The sequence below is a fragment of the Balearica regulorum genome, chromosome 13 (genome assembly GCF_011004875.1).
Source record: "Balearica regulorum gibbericeps isolate bBalReg1 chromosome 13, bBalReg1.pri, whole genome shotgun sequence".
NCBI classification, from domain to species: Eukaryota; Metazoa; Chordata; class Aves; order Gruiformes; family Gruidae; genus Balearica; species Balearica regulorum.
In genome coordinates this window covers 2,042,773-2,060,287 of record NC_046196.1, presented here as the reverse complement: position 1 = coordinate 2,060,287, position 17,515 = coordinate 2,042,773, and the positions used below count along the sequence as shown (strand labels likewise).

The window sequence follows — 17,515 nt, the reverse complement described above, 5'->3', positions numbered from 1 at the left end:
CCACACTGGATTTTATTAAAACATTGCGAGGACTGGGGCAGAATCGCTGCACGTGGGTACCTCTCCTTTAGAGGAGGCTCTCAAGGCATCAAATGCTCAGCCCTTAGGGCAGATCACATCTCAGATATGTTTAGCTACCTGCTGTGATGATTTCATACTGTAGGTTCAGATTGTATCTCCACTATTTAATTTCAAAGCCTCTCCCCATCAGGCTTTGAAGAAATCTTTTCTTTCTTTTTTCTTTTTTTTTTTTTACATGACTGATAACTCTGCTTTAGATCGAAACATCTTGAGAAAAGCATATCCTTTGCTAATATTTCACCAAGATCAATTAGCACCAGCTCCAAGGTTCAGCGTTTCCCATCGTAGCTGCACGTAGGTGGCTTTTGGGAGCTGTTGTCCCTCTCTATCCACACAAGTGACTTTATTGTGCCAAGACGGAAAAAAAATCTTCCCATGTGCTTGCACACTGCGGGAATTTATTTTGCCGCAATTGTAGGTCCCTTCACAACTGCCTTGGCACATGACTCCCGTCGTTCCTCGAGTCTGCTTCCTCTGGAAAATTCCACTGACACCGAAGGAAAACTCATGCCGGTGCTGCTGATGTAACGCTTGCTTTCCTGCAAGAAAACGAAAAGGCCTTTAAATCATCAGTGGACTTTCCTCTTTCAGAAAATTGAGCTGTAACTGCCGGCCAAAACAGTAGCCCTGGAGTCAGGCTGACGTCACGGGTGACCTTGGGTGATAAGGTTTGCGTTACCTGTGGGAGCCATGTCCCACAGGGAGGGGGAAGGAAGGAAGCACTTTCCCCAGGAAGCTTATTTTCCCCTCCAAGATTAGAAATGCTTCGATGTCATTTGCATAATACATGAGGAGGAAAACTTGAGCCGTGCGGCTCTGCTTCTCCTTCCCCCCCCCCCCATCCCCCCTCCAAATTCTTGTCGAATTCAGTGACGTGCTTCAAGCGGGGCTTATTTGGGAGCCGGAGCGCGTGCGGTCGGGAGCTGGCTGACCTACACTGTGGTTTGCATTGCCAGCTGGAGCTGCCTTTGTTCCTCCTCTCATTGCCAAAGCCACGTTCAGCTTCAGTTCTCCGCTTGATTGCTGTAATTAAATTCCAGCCAAATACGCAATAACGTGTTCGTTCTGGAAAATAAAGTATTTAGTTATTTTAAGGTTAAAATGGGCTTCGGAAATAGCTAAGCTCTGCAGACCTTGCTCGTGCCCTGGTGATGCAGGATGCTGCTTCTCGGGGCTCTGGAAGGAAATTAAGCTGCTTTTGATCAGTCCGTCTTGTCAATCTCTTGCTCCCTCTGTAATCTTATTTTTTTTAAAAACCTTGTGGCATAGGCTTACCTAATTAGGGAGCTAATTCTCAAAGATTTGAAATGTTTCCTAAAAATGGGAACTTGGTGAAAAAAGAGACCGGGATTCACACGTGGGCTTTAGTAGCATATGACTTGCCAGCTGCGCTCTGTTCCGAAGTGCATTAGGTTTGCCTGCAGCAGCCTGGGGAATTGTGCTGGGCTGAGGATGAACTCGTAGAAAGTGCTGTGAGCTGATCTCATGGCTGAACCACCCCGCAGCAGCCAAGCTGCTTCTCTCCTTCGCTCCCCTGTTCGCTGTGGGTCAGCTCTCAGTTGTTCAAGCTCTGCCATGGGCTGGTTGGACTCGCTGACCCAGTGATAAACTGCTTTTTTATTTTTTTTTCCCCCTCCTTGTTGAATGAAGATGTTGAGTTGGTACACGGAGAGCTCCAATGAGCACCAGATCCAGCACAAGATGGGAAGGGAAAAATTACCTGGTCATGGGAGTGCAAGCAAGGAGAAAGCCTCCCCCTTGTCAGGATCAAATACATCGCTCAACCCACCTAGCAGTGCAGCACCAGGAGCAGCTGTATCATACTTGGAGTAGCTCTGGGCAGCCCTCCTGCCTGATCTGGGCTGGGAGCCACAGGCCGGCTGCCTCTTCTCAGCAGGCTTTCCTCTGCAAGCCTTACGGCTTCCTCCACTTTCATCCCAGCAACCATGCGGTATCAGTACGCGGGAATAAATTTGATTGAAATGCTGACTGTTTCCTGGGCTGCTAGCTTCTAATAATCTCTTCGGTGAAACTCGTACAGGCAGTAATTGAGATGTTAGTCTAAGGCAGATGGTGAGGATCTTGGCAGTTACTCCGGCTTACTTTCAATTCTGACTCCTAAATTCCACTGGAAGAGACGAGCCAAGTGGCATCAGATACCAGTCCCTCATATTAAGTTGAACAAGTTTATTTGGTGATGCTACGTGTTGGCCACGCAGGTAACTCTTGAGGAAAGACTTTGAAAATGTCCTGACATGAGCATCATCTTTCTTTCTTGGCTATAGTATGGTAATGTATTTACTGCTGAGTCAAAAAGCCAAAGCATATCCAGAAATGAGGCTTTCTGTTGTGGTTTTCCTGGGGAAAAAACCTTTCCTCCAGAAAGTGACTTCATCCAGAGAGAATTGCATCAAACCAGGTAATAGGTGTAAGTAATGAGATTTGCTTTCACAGTCATCTTTGCTCCAAGCTCGCGCCCGAGCTGTGGAGGTCGCTGTAAGTTGTTCCCATGTGGGGTCGGAGCTCAGGTCCAGCTCCCGGGATGTGCTGCTGTTGGATGTGAATGTGGGCAAGTGGGTTTTTTTTGAGAGAGCGAGAATAAATTCTGTAGGAGACTTTTCTTTCTGAAAGCTATTTCAGGAGAGAGTTAAGCCTGGAGAAGGGCAAGGTTGTTCCTTAGTTGTTGACTTTCACGTTTGTCACCTTGGACGCTGCAGTGAGAAGCTTCTCGGCAGGTATTATCCAGGTCTTGAGACGGGTGCTGCCTCTCTGCCCACCTGCGCCTCCCAAAGCACGCACACTGTGGTCCCTCAGAGCGGAACATGGTCTAGCGGCATTGGGAGCATCCTCGCATGGTGTTCTCCTCCTCCTCCTTTCTGCCGCTTGATACAAGGCGTGTAGGCTGTTCCCAACCTCCTCCTCCTTCCTGCTTTGCACTTAGTTGCTTTGAAAATACTCCAGAGGTCAAGATGGTTTCAAAATGAGTTTGTACTACATCTGCTGGAATGAGAGTTTGACCCAGCTACGACTATTTAGTGTGATCAGAGTATAAATAATAGGTCCAGTCTATCTCAACCCCATATTCAGAGTCGTGGTCTTCCTCCATGATTAAATACTCAGATACAGTTGTGGGTATAGTATGGCAAACTAGACCAACCCACTGCAAATAGCACGTGCTGTGTTAAATAGCGTACGTTAGAGCAGCACTGGAAAGGGTGATGATGCTAAATGAAGATGCTGGTGAATAATGCTGAGCCGTAACCCTGCTTGGGACTCTCTTACTAGGCAGTCAGCAATTTTGTGTGCTAAATGCGTAAGCGTCCTCTTCTGAAGCTGGAATGAGAGGTGCGGGAGAGAGAACCTGAAAGAAGAGTTTCCCCTCCCATAAAATTCCGTATATACCAAGACAGATGTGGGACAAATTATAAAATTACTGTAGTTATATCAGCAAAGATAGGGAAAGAGGAGGATGCTGCGCTGGATTTTAAAGTCGGTGTATACAAGTTCTGGAGTCGGGGAAGAGGTGAGAGTAGGAGTTTTACCTGTGGTGAGAGTGTTTTAATATTGCCAAGCAAGGAGGAGATGAGACTTCTAAGTGACTAGTGAAGCCTTCAAAGGGCAGAACAAGCTTCTAACAAAGAGCTTTAATTATCTCGTCTGTTGAAAAAGTGTTGTGGCAAGAAATGCAGTCTATAGAATTATTAGAAAACTTGGAGGTTGCTTTTTTTATCGCAAAAAGGTAGAGGAAGTTGCGTGGGGAGTGGTTGCTTCGGTCGTGTGACTAATGGGGTGGTACTGGCTGAACCCAGCCATGGAAGGTGCCTTTCCTCCCCCAAATTCTTGGAGAGGGTTCATTATCTTGAGAAAAGGAATAAACGCATCATTGTACTGGTAATTTGATGAGCGCGACAGACTTCATAAACCTTTAAGCAAGCACAAACTTTGCCTAAAACCCGAGGGAGAAGGTTGTGAGCGGGTAATTGAACAGTCAGGTGCAGCTTAGAGTAAGGGCGAGGAAAAATCCCAAGTTAAATCACCCGCAGATAAGAAAGGTAATAAAGTCTGGGCCTGAAGAAACTCGGTCTGGGGTACTTAAGGAGCTATCTGGTGCAGATGCTGAAAAGTTAGCACTGAATTATTTTCAGAGGGTTGTGGAGAAGGGAAGCCCGGAGAGCCAAAGAAAAAGGGGAAATGCAGGTAGAGCCCTTAAAAGGGAAGGGAGGAGATGGAGGGTATCTAGCCAGACATCCTCATGGTTATCAACAACAGGAGAGCATGTGTTCGATGGTGTTTATAAGCACCTAGAGAATAATAAGGTGATAAAACCGCCATTATGCACTGCTTTATGCTCGGCTGATGAGGTAACCGTCCCCTTTGTAAGGGTAAAAACAGATCAATGGCTGTGGTAAGGCTTGTGACACAGTCCCAGGTGATGTTCTGATAAGGGAACTGTAGGAGAGTAATTCAGGCTGAATCTCTTCTCTCGGTGCCTGCTGGTTGTTTCCAGCAGTTCGCTGTGCCGAGGAGGTGTTCGAGATGCGCGCTCAAAGTCTGTCCTTAGTCTAGCTCTGATTAGTGTTTTCATTGCCCTGGGGTCTCTGCCCGCCAGGTTTGGGTTGGTCCAGCTCTGCTTGGCACAGGAAGAACCAGGTTTCCCCGTCCCTCTTGCACATGCTTGTTTCTGATCCTTGGAGGCCAAAAGCCAAAGCTGAAATTGGCTGGCAGGTCACTGCTTGGTCAGCATGACAGAATAGTTCACAAAACTTGCAGGTACTGCTGCTTTGAAGGGCTCGCAGTCACTGATTTGCAAAATGATAGCTGTTCTAACACCTCATCACCCCAAAACGATGTTGACTGTCCTGCAGTGGAGGTTAAGAGCTGGTATGAAGGATGAATTTCTGAGATGTTCTCCTGGTCCTGTGTTTTTCATTAACCTTACTATATTTATAAAAAAAAAAAAAAAATCCCATCCCCTTAATTCCTCTTTGTTTTCCAGCCGTCAGCCTGAACCACCAAAGAAGGAGAAGGAGGCAACCACAATTACCACCACTCAGTCGAAGAGAGCAGATGAATGGAAGGACCCCTGGCGCCGATCCAAGTCCCCCAAAAAGAAACTCGGTGTCTCTGTCTCTCCCAGCCGTGCACGTAGGCGCCGAAAAACTTCTGCTTCTTCAGCATCTGCTTCTGGCTCTTCAAGGTGAGCACGTGCGAGGTAAAAAAACAGTTTTCAGAAAGAAGAGCCCTGAATCTAGGAGAGTTGAGGCATAAGCTGTATCCATTTTCTTTAAATGCTTGAACTTGAAGCTCCTGAAAAGAGGGGAGGAAAAAGTATTGGAGAGGAATGAGGAACACGCTGAATTGAAGATACGGATCTAAAAACCAAAGTCCTCCTGAAGTAGATAGCTTTTCTTGCCGGGATCACTGCACCTGAGATTTTTTTTTCTGTTTTCTCATTCCTCTGTGACCCAACCTGTCAGGGGATTGTGAGGTGAAAAGGCGTAAAAATTGTGTGGAAGGGGTTCTCAAAAAGGGATGGAAAGCCATTAGCTAAAGGAGGAGAGGGCTATTCAAGGGCACAAGGGGGGCTAGCCAACAACAGGATCCTCTCTAAAAGAGGAGGGGACTGGAGGGGATAGGAACTGAGGAGAGGATATAGTCCTGACCTGCCACCAAAGAGAAGGCAGGTAATTTTTGAAGCAGTGTTTGAGAACTTGGGAAGAGTGTACTGGAAGCAAGACCTTGGTCCCAGAGGACTTCTCAAGAGATGCTGAATTTTTAATATTTTTCTTTCAGGTCCTCTTCTCGTTCATCCACCTATTCTGGTTCAGGTTCCTCGCGATCTCGTTCCAGATCATCTTCTTACAGCTCTTACTCTAGTCGCTCTTCAAGACACAGCTCTTTCTCAGGCAGCAGGTCCAGGTAATGGCTCCTTGGCTTTGAAAGGAATGGTGTTTTCCAAACGCTTGCTAACAGCTACTTTTGCTACTACTTAAAAGCAAATAGCCAATTCTTGCAATAAAACATTCAAACTGCTTTCCTAAGTGAGGGAAGTACGATGGACTGCAAGGCAGGCTGCTGGTTTGGTAGTTGAAAGAAGCAGATGTGTCAGCCACCCCCTCCTCTCCCCAGTCCCCCCACCCACGAGCACCGTGCTGTTGTGGCTGGGCTGTTTCCCATGTCTGTGGTAGCTGAGCGGCTGTAGGAGCCTGGCTGAGATTAATGTTGCCATCATTTGCATTTCGTGATTGGAAGAAGTTACTGGCATCTCTCTTCTGTTGCACTGGAATTTCTATTTAAAGAGGCAAATCACATTTATTTATTAAAGCAGTCCATGCAGTTGTGTCTTGTGATAGTCCTGACACTTCAAAGTAGCAATTCAGTGTTCCGTGCTGATTAAACAGAGGCATGGTTATTACTCTGCCACTTCCTTGCCCCTGCAGACAGTTTCCCAAGTCTGGAATATGCATAGTAGGAGAACTGGCTCCCTAGATAGGCACCGCTTCAGAGCTGGAATCGCACAGATACACAGTGTCGATCACACGGTTGATGGGAACGCACAGTGTCGCTTTTGGAGAGGTAGTTTCTCCTAGGAAAGGCTCAGTGGGAGTTGATCTCAACGCAAGCACGTACGTGTTTCTGGGGGAGCAGGCTGACCTCCCCCTGTCCGCCCCGTTTCAGGCTCTGTTCCTTGCAGGACAATGCCAAGCATAGGTGACGCACTTGGATTAGCACACCTCTCTGAAGGTAGGAGACTGAGGAACACCCAAGTGCCTAACTGTTCTTCAGAAAGCTGGTCACTGAGGTATCTGGCTCTCTGAATTACAAGGCTGCAAGGAGGGTACTTCCAGTCTTGAATCACTTGAACGCCAGCCTCTGGTGTGCTGTGTCAGTGGCTTGCCTCTGTGGGCAGTCCTGATCTTAGGAAACAGCTCTTCCCCTTTGATCTGTTGGCTTTGATATACTCTGCTTAATTTTTCTCCTTGTGCTCCAGAAATACAGATACCCAGTCAGTTAGATGTATTTTTTGGGTCTTTCTCCCAGATTTTTTTTTTTTTTTTGCTGCTCTGTAAAGGATCATGGACTGTACTAGGTGTTACAGGAACATAAAGCAGATTGAAACAAATCATGCTGAACTTGCAAGTCAAAAACCTACTTACTTTCCTGTAGACTTATTCTCCCTAAGGAGAGAATACAGAGAGTATTGAGAAAGCCTCAGATGTTGGTGCAGAGTACCTGAGTGCCTCTCTTGCAGCCAACTCATATTTTTTTCCTTTTATTTTCTACTTTTACCACTGATCTGGTGACAGAAGTTAGTTTTGTTGAGCGTAGTCTGGATATGAACCTCAGACCCACAGGGACTAGTTCCTGGGATACAGTCACTAGCCGAAGGAAGGAGTGGTGGTTAAATGCCCGGAAAGCCAGGAAAGCCTTCTGCAGTCCCAAAGACTGAGCTGAGAGATGTCTCCTTCCTTTCTAGATCACGGTCCTTCTCATCTTCACCCTCCCCTTCTCCAACACCGTCTCCACACAAGCCACTTGCGAAGGCTAAAGGGGAGTTGTTACCACCTGCTGGTAAAGGGTAAGGTTTTGTCTCTGTTTTGGTAACACGTTGCAGAAGAGGCTCCAAACAGTAGCCTAATTCCTGAGTCAGACCCTTCTGACCTGGTTGGCGGTTTAAGAAATAGAAGATGCAAAATATGACCCACATAGAAGAATGCTTAGCTTTGCATATTTAATTAAATGATGACACTTTCACTTATTAAATCCAAGTGAAAGTATATCCGTAAGTATTATATAGAATCATTTTGGTTGGAAAAGACCCTTAAGATGGAGTCCAACCGTTAGCCTCACGCTAACAACTCCATCACTAAACCATGACCCGAAGCACCACGTCAGGGCCCCCGTTATGTATACATGAGTGTTTAAACACATGCATGATTTACTATTTAAACATTCTGTGTTTGCAGATGTGTGTATACAGGAACTGTAAGAAAGTTTAATTCATTCCTCCACTGTAGCTTTTGTTAATGGACAGCCTTAGAGTAAAGAGATGGTTCATCTACTGTTAATATTGGAGAGAAATTTAAACAGTGCTATAGCTGTGAAACTGTTGGTTCGGCAGATCATGCCAGCGCTCCTGCTCTTTTAAATGCTTGAAGTTGCTATTTCACAAACCCCTGTAATACGTAGTAAATTATGGATATGTCAGAGGATGACACAACACCGTAGTGATGTCACCTCTTTTAAGGTGACCTGCGAATAAATTACACCATGGGAATCCCCCTGAATTCTCCAGAATATCGGACCATCCCCTTTGCCACACTTCTACCGTACTGACCTGCTTTTTTTTTTTGGCCCCCCCCCCTTTTTTTTTTTTTCTCCTTTTCAACTCAGAGGGTTCAACCCTTTAAGGACACACTTTCCGCCTGCAGCGATGTCTTTACACCCTTATAGCGCACATTGCAGTGCTGGTTTGGTAACGCACGACACCAGCCTGCGCTAGCACAGGGATTGTTTTTGCTGCGTAATGTTGCATGCGCTTAATCCTGTGTTCTGCAGGGGATGAATGCAGATATTCTTAAGCACAAGAGAAGGAATTAACAGTCTCTATTTTTGTGTGCAGACAGCCACCTCCCCAGTTAATAGTAGGCGTGACATCAGTGCTGGGGATGTTGAGCAGTAACCAGCTATTAGAGCAGAGGCCGGAGTGCCCAGAAGTGACAGCGCTGAAGAGCCAAAGCGATTCCCGTCTTGTGCGGAGGGTGCTAGACAAAGTCACAAAACCATTGCGTAGCGGTCCTCTGCAACGGTGTTACCCGCCAAGTGTTCTGCGGGGTAACGCGAGCCAAGGGACGGGTCCAAGGGACGTTTGCACACGTGGGCCCTTTTGCACCCTGCTGAGCGTGTGAGGGGAAAACAGTGTTTTTGCATAAATTGTGTTGCATTTGATTCTGAAGCCTGGCTGGCAGATTTTAAGTTGGTCTATGCTTTTTGGATAAAAATGACATAATCAAATAGATAATAAACAGTGATTCCACACAGTCTGCTTCATGAGTTAACTTACAAGTTGTATGTGTCCAAAATGGGCTGTTGTGTGGTAACTTGTCTCTACAATATGGGAAACGGATCCCTTTAAGGGAATCTGTATTGTTTGACAGTGTTTTGCTGAAATAGCCCAATGTCTATAGCTACAGCGATTATATAATATTTAGTTAACAACAAACACTAGTGCGTTTCATCGCTTTTGAAAATATCTGTGTTCTGTGCCTACCGACTTTGATCACGGACATGAAAATTTTTTTTGTAGTGAAAAATCTGTGAAGAAACTAGCTGCCCTTCCAGTCCCTCAGCCACTCACTAAAATTACAGCAGCTGCACCGGAGCCAGCCAAACCAGGGGATAATCGAGAGGCAAGAAGGAAGGAACGTCAGACAAGGACTCCACCCAGGAGGTAAAGCTGTGGGGTGGAGTGAGGCTTGATCTCCTGGAAGATAGAGGAAATCCTGGGGTTCTTTTGGGAGTACCAACTACACGGGCTTTCCGGTATTGAAGGAGAAACCAGGAAGGAAATGGGAAGAGAAGGAAGGAGTTGGGGGTGAATGCTAGAGACTTGCCGCAGCAAGTGGCTCCTGCCTCTGAAGGCTGGTTGGGGGATGAAGTAGGTGGAATACGTGAAATGTGTCGAAAGGGTCCGCAGTGCAAAAAATGGCGTGTTTGAGAGGCGCTGGTTGCGGAGGCCACGCAGCGAGGAAGCAAAGGTGCCTTTGGTCCAGAGAGCGGATCTGACGTGTTGGAGGGTCAAGGTGTGTGGTGGTGGGTTTGGCCCACGCTTCTTCCAAACGTGTGCCAGTATGCAGGGAGTGTTTCTGTGCGGTCCCAGGAGCTGGTTCGTCAGCATCCAGCAGTACCGCTGGAGGAGAAGAGGAGAAACTCTTCACTTTCGCTGTTCCCAGTACATGACTTGCTGGCTCCCCTGCTCCACTTTCTCCTCCTGGCTTCATTCTGCGTGACTAGTTTGGATGTTTCATGTGACTTGTTCTGTCTGTCCTCTGTTTTTGTTGCCTTTTTGTCCTTCCTTTGCATTTGAAATGAGAGGGGCTTCCGATGGTTTTCAAACAAGGAGCACTTGTCTGTATTTAGATATGTTTATGAGGCTTAATCCATTGTATTGTATTTAAAAATGTTACAGGATAAATGCAGGTAGCATTGTCTGTTCATGGAAGGACACGAAGTCAGCTAAGCACAGCTGAAATTCATCGTGCATCCTTCTTACCACTATTTCAAAACTTCAGACATACAATAGTCTGTAGAAGCAGTAGCTTGGTGTGTAAGAAATGTTTTTAATATAAATGTCTGTCTTATGAGCACTGAGAATGTTTTATCCCTGCAGTAAGGCATATATGGTTTTCTTGGATCACTGGGAGATGCTTTTTGTCAGGGTGTTTTGAAGACGGCTGTAAGTCCGTTTTCCGTTCAAGTTTTCAGAAGGATCCCAAGTCACTTCTTAATTTTGCATGGGATTACATCTCCTGTTTCTTCCCAGTAGCTAAAGAAGAGGCCTGGGCTGAGCAGTTACATCTCCATAGGTGAAAACTGATCACGACAGTTTCTTTTCCCTAGAAACTCCATCAGTTCTAGTTTCCGTTTCACTTACTTTAACTAGTTAATAATAATCTTGGATGCCATTAGTCACCTTCCCTTATTCTTTATTCCAGCCTTGTTTTTTTTTCACACTTGTACCCACACAAACCCCACTGCCCTGCACTCTCCCTGCTGTGCAAATGACAAAACAGCTCTGTTTATGTTAGTATTGGTGTGTTAGTCACAAAAACTGTATGTGATTATAGCCTGAAACACAAGGTAGTCCCACTGTGTTACATAGCTATCAATTTTTCTTTGTAGGAAGCATTTGCTCCTGGTATCAGTAGAGGATTAAGGTGCTTTAGCCTGGCTCTCATTAGCATTATTCAGTCTTGCATAAAACATCTGTTCAGAAAACAGATGCTTCCTCAAGACTGGGAACGCAAGGTTGAGAAGAACATCTGAAACAATTACACCTGCAAAGCACCGATCTTGTATGCAATGCAGAACAACAGCATCATGCTCAAACTGTCCTTAAACAGTTTCTTTCTAACCCCGTTTCACAACGGAGCGCAGCGAGGTGAGGATGTCGTTTGCTGTCTTGCAGGCGGACTATCAGCGGCAGCATCAGCGGCAGTGCCAGCAGCTACAGTGGTTCCAGTTCCCGATCTAGGTCCTTGTCTCGATCTCTCTCCAGATCTCATTCCAGATCATCATCTGCCTCAGTCTCCCACTCCCCGTCTGGGTCCAGGAAATCCAGGTACAGCCTCAACCCTTCATAACCTTTGCTGAAGTAGGAGATTATAACTCTTCTTAACCGTTGTGATTTCTTGCAGCGAAAGCTCTCTCTAGCTATAGGTAGAAGCTATAGGTAACTAGGACTTGAAACAAGATTGTTTCTTAGTGTGGTGTTACAAATCCCGAGTCCTGAATCATGACAGTAGTGCAACGTTGGTAGTGTCCTTTTGGCTTACTCAAGGAAATAATCTGTCACGTGTGCCGAGCTGCCTGTTCTTACCTAAATTATGACCAAAACATGTCTTTATGGCCAGGGTGATCCCACATCCTAATTTATTTACGAGGTAACAGTTTCGAGCTACGGAGCTTTGCTCTTCTAAACCTCTACTACCTCTGATTACCGAATGTCCTTAGGGAAGATGCTTGGCCTGTCAGGAGAGGTAGGTCAGAAAATACCTAAAAGGCTAATGATTTTTCCTCTTTGCTGGTGAAGTTGCATGGCCAGTTCCTTCTGTGTTTAGCCCCAAGTGAATAGTTATATGGCTGTTAGTCTGCGGGATTTATAAACAGCTAACTCCCTCCAGTAAAGAGTCATGAAATAAACCTCTTTCAAGTCCTTCGCTCTGGTTTTTTGCATCTGTTCGCACACAGGAATCCCTGAAACCTCACAAGCAGCCTTGAAACAGGACGCTTGCCTGTGATACGGATTTAAAAGTAGACCGATAGTGTAAAACTACTGGATTAAGTAGGACTTGGCTCTGACCAGCGGTAATTCACATATCTGAACTCTGAAACTCCAAGGTTCAACATCCGCATTATTTTACAGAAATACAAACTTGTTTACTACATGCTTGTCGCATTCATCAGATCGGGCAGGGGTGATGCAAGAGGTTCAGAGAGCGCTCGGGCACGCTGGCTCTGCGCTGCCCTGCCGTATGGGGCTCGAGAGGAGAAGATGGGGAAAACTTAATGCAGATGTTAGTGTGTGGCACCGGGGCCGTGCTTGCTGCTGTTACAGATGTGTGGAAAAGGAGGAGACATAGGAAATATAGTCTGTCCCCAAACCAGATTTGCAGTCACAACCTTGTAGCCCGGAGTTTTCCTGGAGAATGAGTTTCTGGCTCATCCAGTCACCGTTGCAGCAATCGATGAGCCCTCTCAAAACTCATCTCGGTCAGGATACCAGCGGGGTAGCAGCTTTGCAGCTGGTTCCAGGGCTTGTCTGTGCTGCAGCTGCCGCAGCCTCTTCGGTCGCAGGCAAGCCGGCTTCCAGCGAGTGAGCTTGGACCTTGCTGGCAGGGCAGTCGCTGGGGCGCAGGAGTCGGTGTGGCCTGCAGAACCTGCTGGAGAGGCTGCCTGAATATTCACGTAGTTAGCGTGCGCCCGGTCCCGCGTGGCAGGGGCTGCGATGCCAGCCCGTTCCCAGCTAGCTGGGATGTTTGCAGCCGCTGCGGTGGTGGCCTGCCCCGAAGGGAAGTCTGGTGCATAGCTCTGTATTTTTGTCTGATACGTTTCTAAGTAGAAAGTCTCCCTTAAATGAATATAATGATTGTCTGACGTTTTGAATGTTGTGAATCCATTAGGAGATAGCCATCTTATAGGCACTATTAGAAGATAGTCATCTTATAGCCGTCTTCCCTGTCATTAGCAGTCAGGGCAGTGTGTGCATCCTCAGAACAGGCAGCTGGACTCTCCTGCACCCTCCGGAGCTGGGCAGGAGCTGTGGGACTCCAGGGCTTTTAAAACCTCCATGAATAAATATGTGTCAAACAACAAAAACATTGCCAGGGAACCCTTGACCTGAGCCGTAACGCTGACCTGTGCATGATAGCGCACACCCTGCTTTCACTTTTTGTTTACCTGCGGAAACAATGACCTGTTTACATGTTGCCTTAATCCTGTTTATAAATAAACAGTACTTTCTAGACTTGCATCTAACACGTTTGGGATTCGTTTGGGATTTTTCATATCGTCTGCACCCCAGGAGACACAGCCTTTGTCTCCTCCTGGTTATTGCCTGCCTTAGCAGCTTTCTGACATCCCAGCCATGCAGGGGAATTGAAACAAAGGTGTCTGTCTCATCACTGCCTGGTTCTTCTTGCATTCGTGACTGTAACGGGTTGTTGGCTCTTTCCAGGTCCCTGAGCGTGAGCAGCGTTTCTTCTGTCTCTAGTGCCTCCTCTAGCAGCAGCTCTGTACGCAGCGCCGACTCCGAAGACATGTACGCAGACTTGGCCAGTCCTGTTTCCTCAGCCAGCTCCCGATCCCCGACCCCAGCACAGCAGAAGAAAGGTAGAGGTACCTGGCTTGGTATTTTCTTCTCCAAGGGGTCCTGGGAAAAGAAAAGGGGAACACAGATCTGCATATGGCTTGCCCAGTGATACTGTGGGCTCCAGGAAAATTGTTGAGCAGAGGCAGACGCTTGTGGCTGGTGTAGACTGGAGGAGCCCAGAGGCTTCACCTGAGGAGGGTGAGACCGTGGAGGAGGAAGGCTGTGGAGCAAACACACCTTCGCATCCTTCCATCCGTGTGTCTCTGGCTGTAGAGATGCCTTTTCCTGCCTGGGAATTCTGCCTGATGCCCCCTCTCTTCCCTTGTTCTCTTTCTTGCGAGGTGGTGCTAAATCTTTTGGATGACTCCAGCATCGCGTTGCTCTTCCTCTGGTCTCTTAGACCGTAGCAGAGTTAGCGGCGAGAGCCTTTTGTTCTTTGTCTTTTATGTTCAGCATTCTCTCTGTGGAAATTCTGGTTTCCTGAATCTTTTAACCTTGGGGCCACATGCTGTGCTAACTGGTGTGGGCTTTTCCAGTCCTTGCAGCAGCACCCTCTTGCCCTGCCCCTCCAAAGGGAGGGTGGGCGAAAGGAATCAGTCATGAGTCAACTACATCTGCTCTCTGATTTCAACAGGAAAGTCAAAAAAAGAAGATAGCGCTAAAGAGGAGAAGCGGAAACGGGACGTGCCCGCTCAGCTCCTGAAATCGGCCAAGCCCACCCAGGGGAGCAAATCGCAGCAGCTCCTCCAGACCCAGCAGCCCTCAGCCCCCCAGTCTCAGCAAGGGGGCTTCAGCGCTCACAAAGAGATCAAACTGACGCTCTTGAATAAGGTGAGGGGTGGGCTGGGTGCGATTCCCTCCGCACGGGAGATCCGAGGAGCGGATGTGACGGATAGTGGGGCTCGGGGCTGGCGGAAGGGGAGCTCCGGGCTCCGTGCTGTCGGGATGAGCTCAGCCGGGTAGGTCTGCAGCTGGGATTGAAGGGCGGCAGACAGAACCAGTCTGGCAGCACACACCCTGTGGTGGCTTGAGTTTGGGACTGTGTTGGCGGCTCCCCTGGGGCACATTCCTGCTGCAGCTTCAAGGGCTCTTCACCGCTTTATCGAAGGCTGCAGCCGGAGCACGGGGGCGAAGGCGTGCGCGACGCGGTCCCACATGCGCTGGGGCCTTGCCCACTGAAAGCATGCTCCCCGCACACTTCCGAGCGAGCTCTCCTCCCACTGCCCGCTCTGGAGCGAACTGCTGACGAGTCATTAACTGAGTCAGGAGGTAAAAGTGGCGATTGCCTCGCCTCTCTGGGGTGCCCGCCACCAGCCACGCTTTCCGCAAGGCTCTTTCCCCTTTTGCGACTGAGCCTGATGCCCCAGTTTGGTGCCTTTGGCTGAGATTGCAATCCCGATCATGTGGGAGAGTTTGGCCTCGTGGGGTTTTGTGCCGGAGCAGGGTGTTGGCCCCAGTCATGTGGGTAGGTTCCTGTTTTTGAAGCGTTAATGTTTTTTTTTTTTTTCTGACGGTCCAAATTTCCCCGTTGCAGTCTGAGGCTGCAGTTTTCTCTACTTCCCTGTGCTATGACGTGAGGCGCCTTTATCGAGTCTGTGAAGCATGCTCCGTGGGGAGGAGTGTGCAATTACACATAACTACCGGCTGCCACGGTCAGATCCTGGAAGAAGGCACGGCTGCACATGCCTCCTTGACATGTGCTGTCTTTGGTGCTGCTGAAAAAAACCTCTGCAAAATGCTGCTCTTTTCCCGTTTCTTGCAATCGTGAAGATAGCCCGTGAAACACGTCAGCCCCAGTGCCAGAGGGCATTGTTGTTTGCTTACGGTTGTAGGGGAATTACATGGTGCCAGTGATGGTTGGGACTGGTACGCACAAGGAGTTTAATAGGAGATGCGCTCGCGTGAGCCAGCCAGCACATCACAGGCACCCGTAGCAGGAAATATCTCTGCCTGCTTCCCTCCCCAGAGGGAAGTGGCTGCTCAGCTCCGTTGTCTGTTTTAATTCCATTTTAGGCAGCTGACAAAGGAAGCAGGAAGAGATACGAGCCGGCAGACAAAGACAGGCCGACCTCTCCTCCAGCCAAACGGGCGAACCTGTCGCCTGACAGAGGTGAGACATCAGCCATCCCAGGGACTCCTGGCCTGGCTGGGTTCCCGCTCTGCCGCGGTGCTTGAGCGACAAATGTCCCGTGAAAGTCTCTGCTGCAAGAGTCCGCTCGCCAGAGAGGTTAACTGCAGGCATGTGTCCTTCCAAAACCTCGGAGCGTGCGATTGCCACCAGATAACATGGGCGTATTAGCCGTCCTGCTGCAAAAACACGGTGGAGGGGAGACGCTCCGGTTTGTGAAGTAAGCGAGGTGAGGTCAGCCCTGGGCAGGCCAAACCTGGCCTTGCCTAGCTGTCTTGTGGTGCACGTTGCGAGTACCTTGGCTCCACTATGTCTAAGTCCACTGCAAAACAAAAAAAAAAAAAAACAAACAAAGCCTTTGCTTTGAAGACGCTTCTCCGCTGTAGGTATGCATCCATCTCACAGCGGCCTCCTGTTCCCTAGTGACGTCGTTGGACGTGGCTGTGGAAGTCGTAGGGTTTTCCCTTACTGTATCCCGGGGTCTCCTCTGCCTTGTATTTCAGTGCATCGCAATGGAAATTAGTCCTCCTGATAGACAGGCTTGTGGCAGTGCTTAGAAAGGGCATGCGGGCTGCCAAGGCTCCGCCATGGATGCAATAATTGGCTGGATCACCCGTCCTGCAAAATCAAGACGATTTCCCCACTTGCATGTGACACAATCTGATCTGCCCCACATATTTAGAAAGACACGAGCTTTCCAAGTGTTGTCCTGCGTCTGAATCCTCAGCAGCGGTGTTAGCACCTCAGCGCCGCATCGAGCGGGACCTAAATGCTGCAGTCCAGCCTCTGCTGAAAAAACAAAGGGAGGGGAGAGTCGTCGGCCAGAGGTGCTTGGTTTTGACGTACGAGCCGGCATTGCCACGTGATGTTGTTTTCCCTGTTGTCTCAGCTGTAGGTGTATCTTGTTGACTCTGGGTGCCAGCCAGAAAACATTTCTGTGCTAATAGCCTGGTTGCATTCGACTCCTGCAAAGGCAGTGTGGAAGGGACTGGGTGAGGTTGAAGTTCACTGGGATCTAGTTCACAACTACTGCTGAGCTGCAGACAAATGAACGGGCCGACCTAGCAAACTGTGCTGATTTCATAGATACATACGTGTCGATGTAATTATGTACTTTATTTGTTGTCTGTACATTATAAAGCATTTTTAAGCAGTGGCAAACGGGACACAAGCACGTTTCCCACCCCCGGTGAGTCCCCACAGCAGCTCCGCTTGGACAGGGCACGACGGTTCAGTCCGTGCTGAACAAACACGGGAGTGATGCTGCCTGTGGATTGGCCCCAGCTGGCTCCGAAAGCGGCAGAGCCGAGCTTGCCCAGCGTTCTTTACGCGAATACACCCTGTTATCTGGCCAGCACGGAGCCAGCTCGGGTGCCGCTGTGCCCATTGCGCACAAACGGATGATCTGCCGGGGTGGGGGGGTAACGGAGCACTGACTTGGTCTGCGAGGGCCGACCCTGCCCCGCAGGTCTGCAAGCAAAGCGCGGTGGAGGAGCCTTGTTCCGGCAGCCGGAGGGTGAGGAGAGGGCCGATGCGGCTCCCCGCAGGTGGTATTTTGTACAGCTGACCGTGGGGCACAGCCTTGACGGGCTTTTCTGCTCCCCCTGCAGACGGGGTGCACGACAGTGGGTTCCTTTTCTGGCTGCGGCTGGACATTGCCTTTTGTTGGCGTGATGTGATCAGTCTCGAGAGAACATCCGACGGTAGGCAGGGTA

The 17,515-nt window shown here is 48.6% G+C and overlaps 1 protein-coding gene across 6 annotated transcripts in view; it reads left to right on the top strand.

Moving 5' to 3' along the window:
• ZC3H18 (zinc finger CCCH-type containing 18) overlaps nt 1-17,515 on the top strand; it is a 46,703-nt gene that overhangs the window by 27,088 nt on the left and 2,100 nt on the right. For 4 of the 6 annotated variants that reach the window (XM_075765307.1, XM_075765304.1, XM_075765302.1 and 1 more), the window contains 8 exons: nt 5,078-5,278; nt 5,875-6,000; nt 7,559-7,660; nt 9,389-9,532; nt 11,270-11,422; nt 13,538-13,698; nt 14,307-14,503; nt 15,686-15,782. In XM_075765307.1, the coding sequence (XP_075621422.1) occupies nt 5,078-5,278; nt 5,875-6,000; nt 7,559-7,660; nt 9,389-9,532; nt 11,270-11,422; nt 13,538-13,698; nt 14,307-14,503; nt 15,686-15,782 (1,181 nt within the window). The remainder of the gene's footprint in view (nt 1-5,077; nt 5,279-5,874; nt 6,001-7,558; nt 7,661-9,388; nt 9,533-11,269; nt 11,423-13,537; nt 13,699-14,306; nt 14,504-15,685; nt 15,783-17,515) is intronic. The other 2 variants (XM_075765305.1, XM_075765303.1) reach the window with 1 other exon arrangement.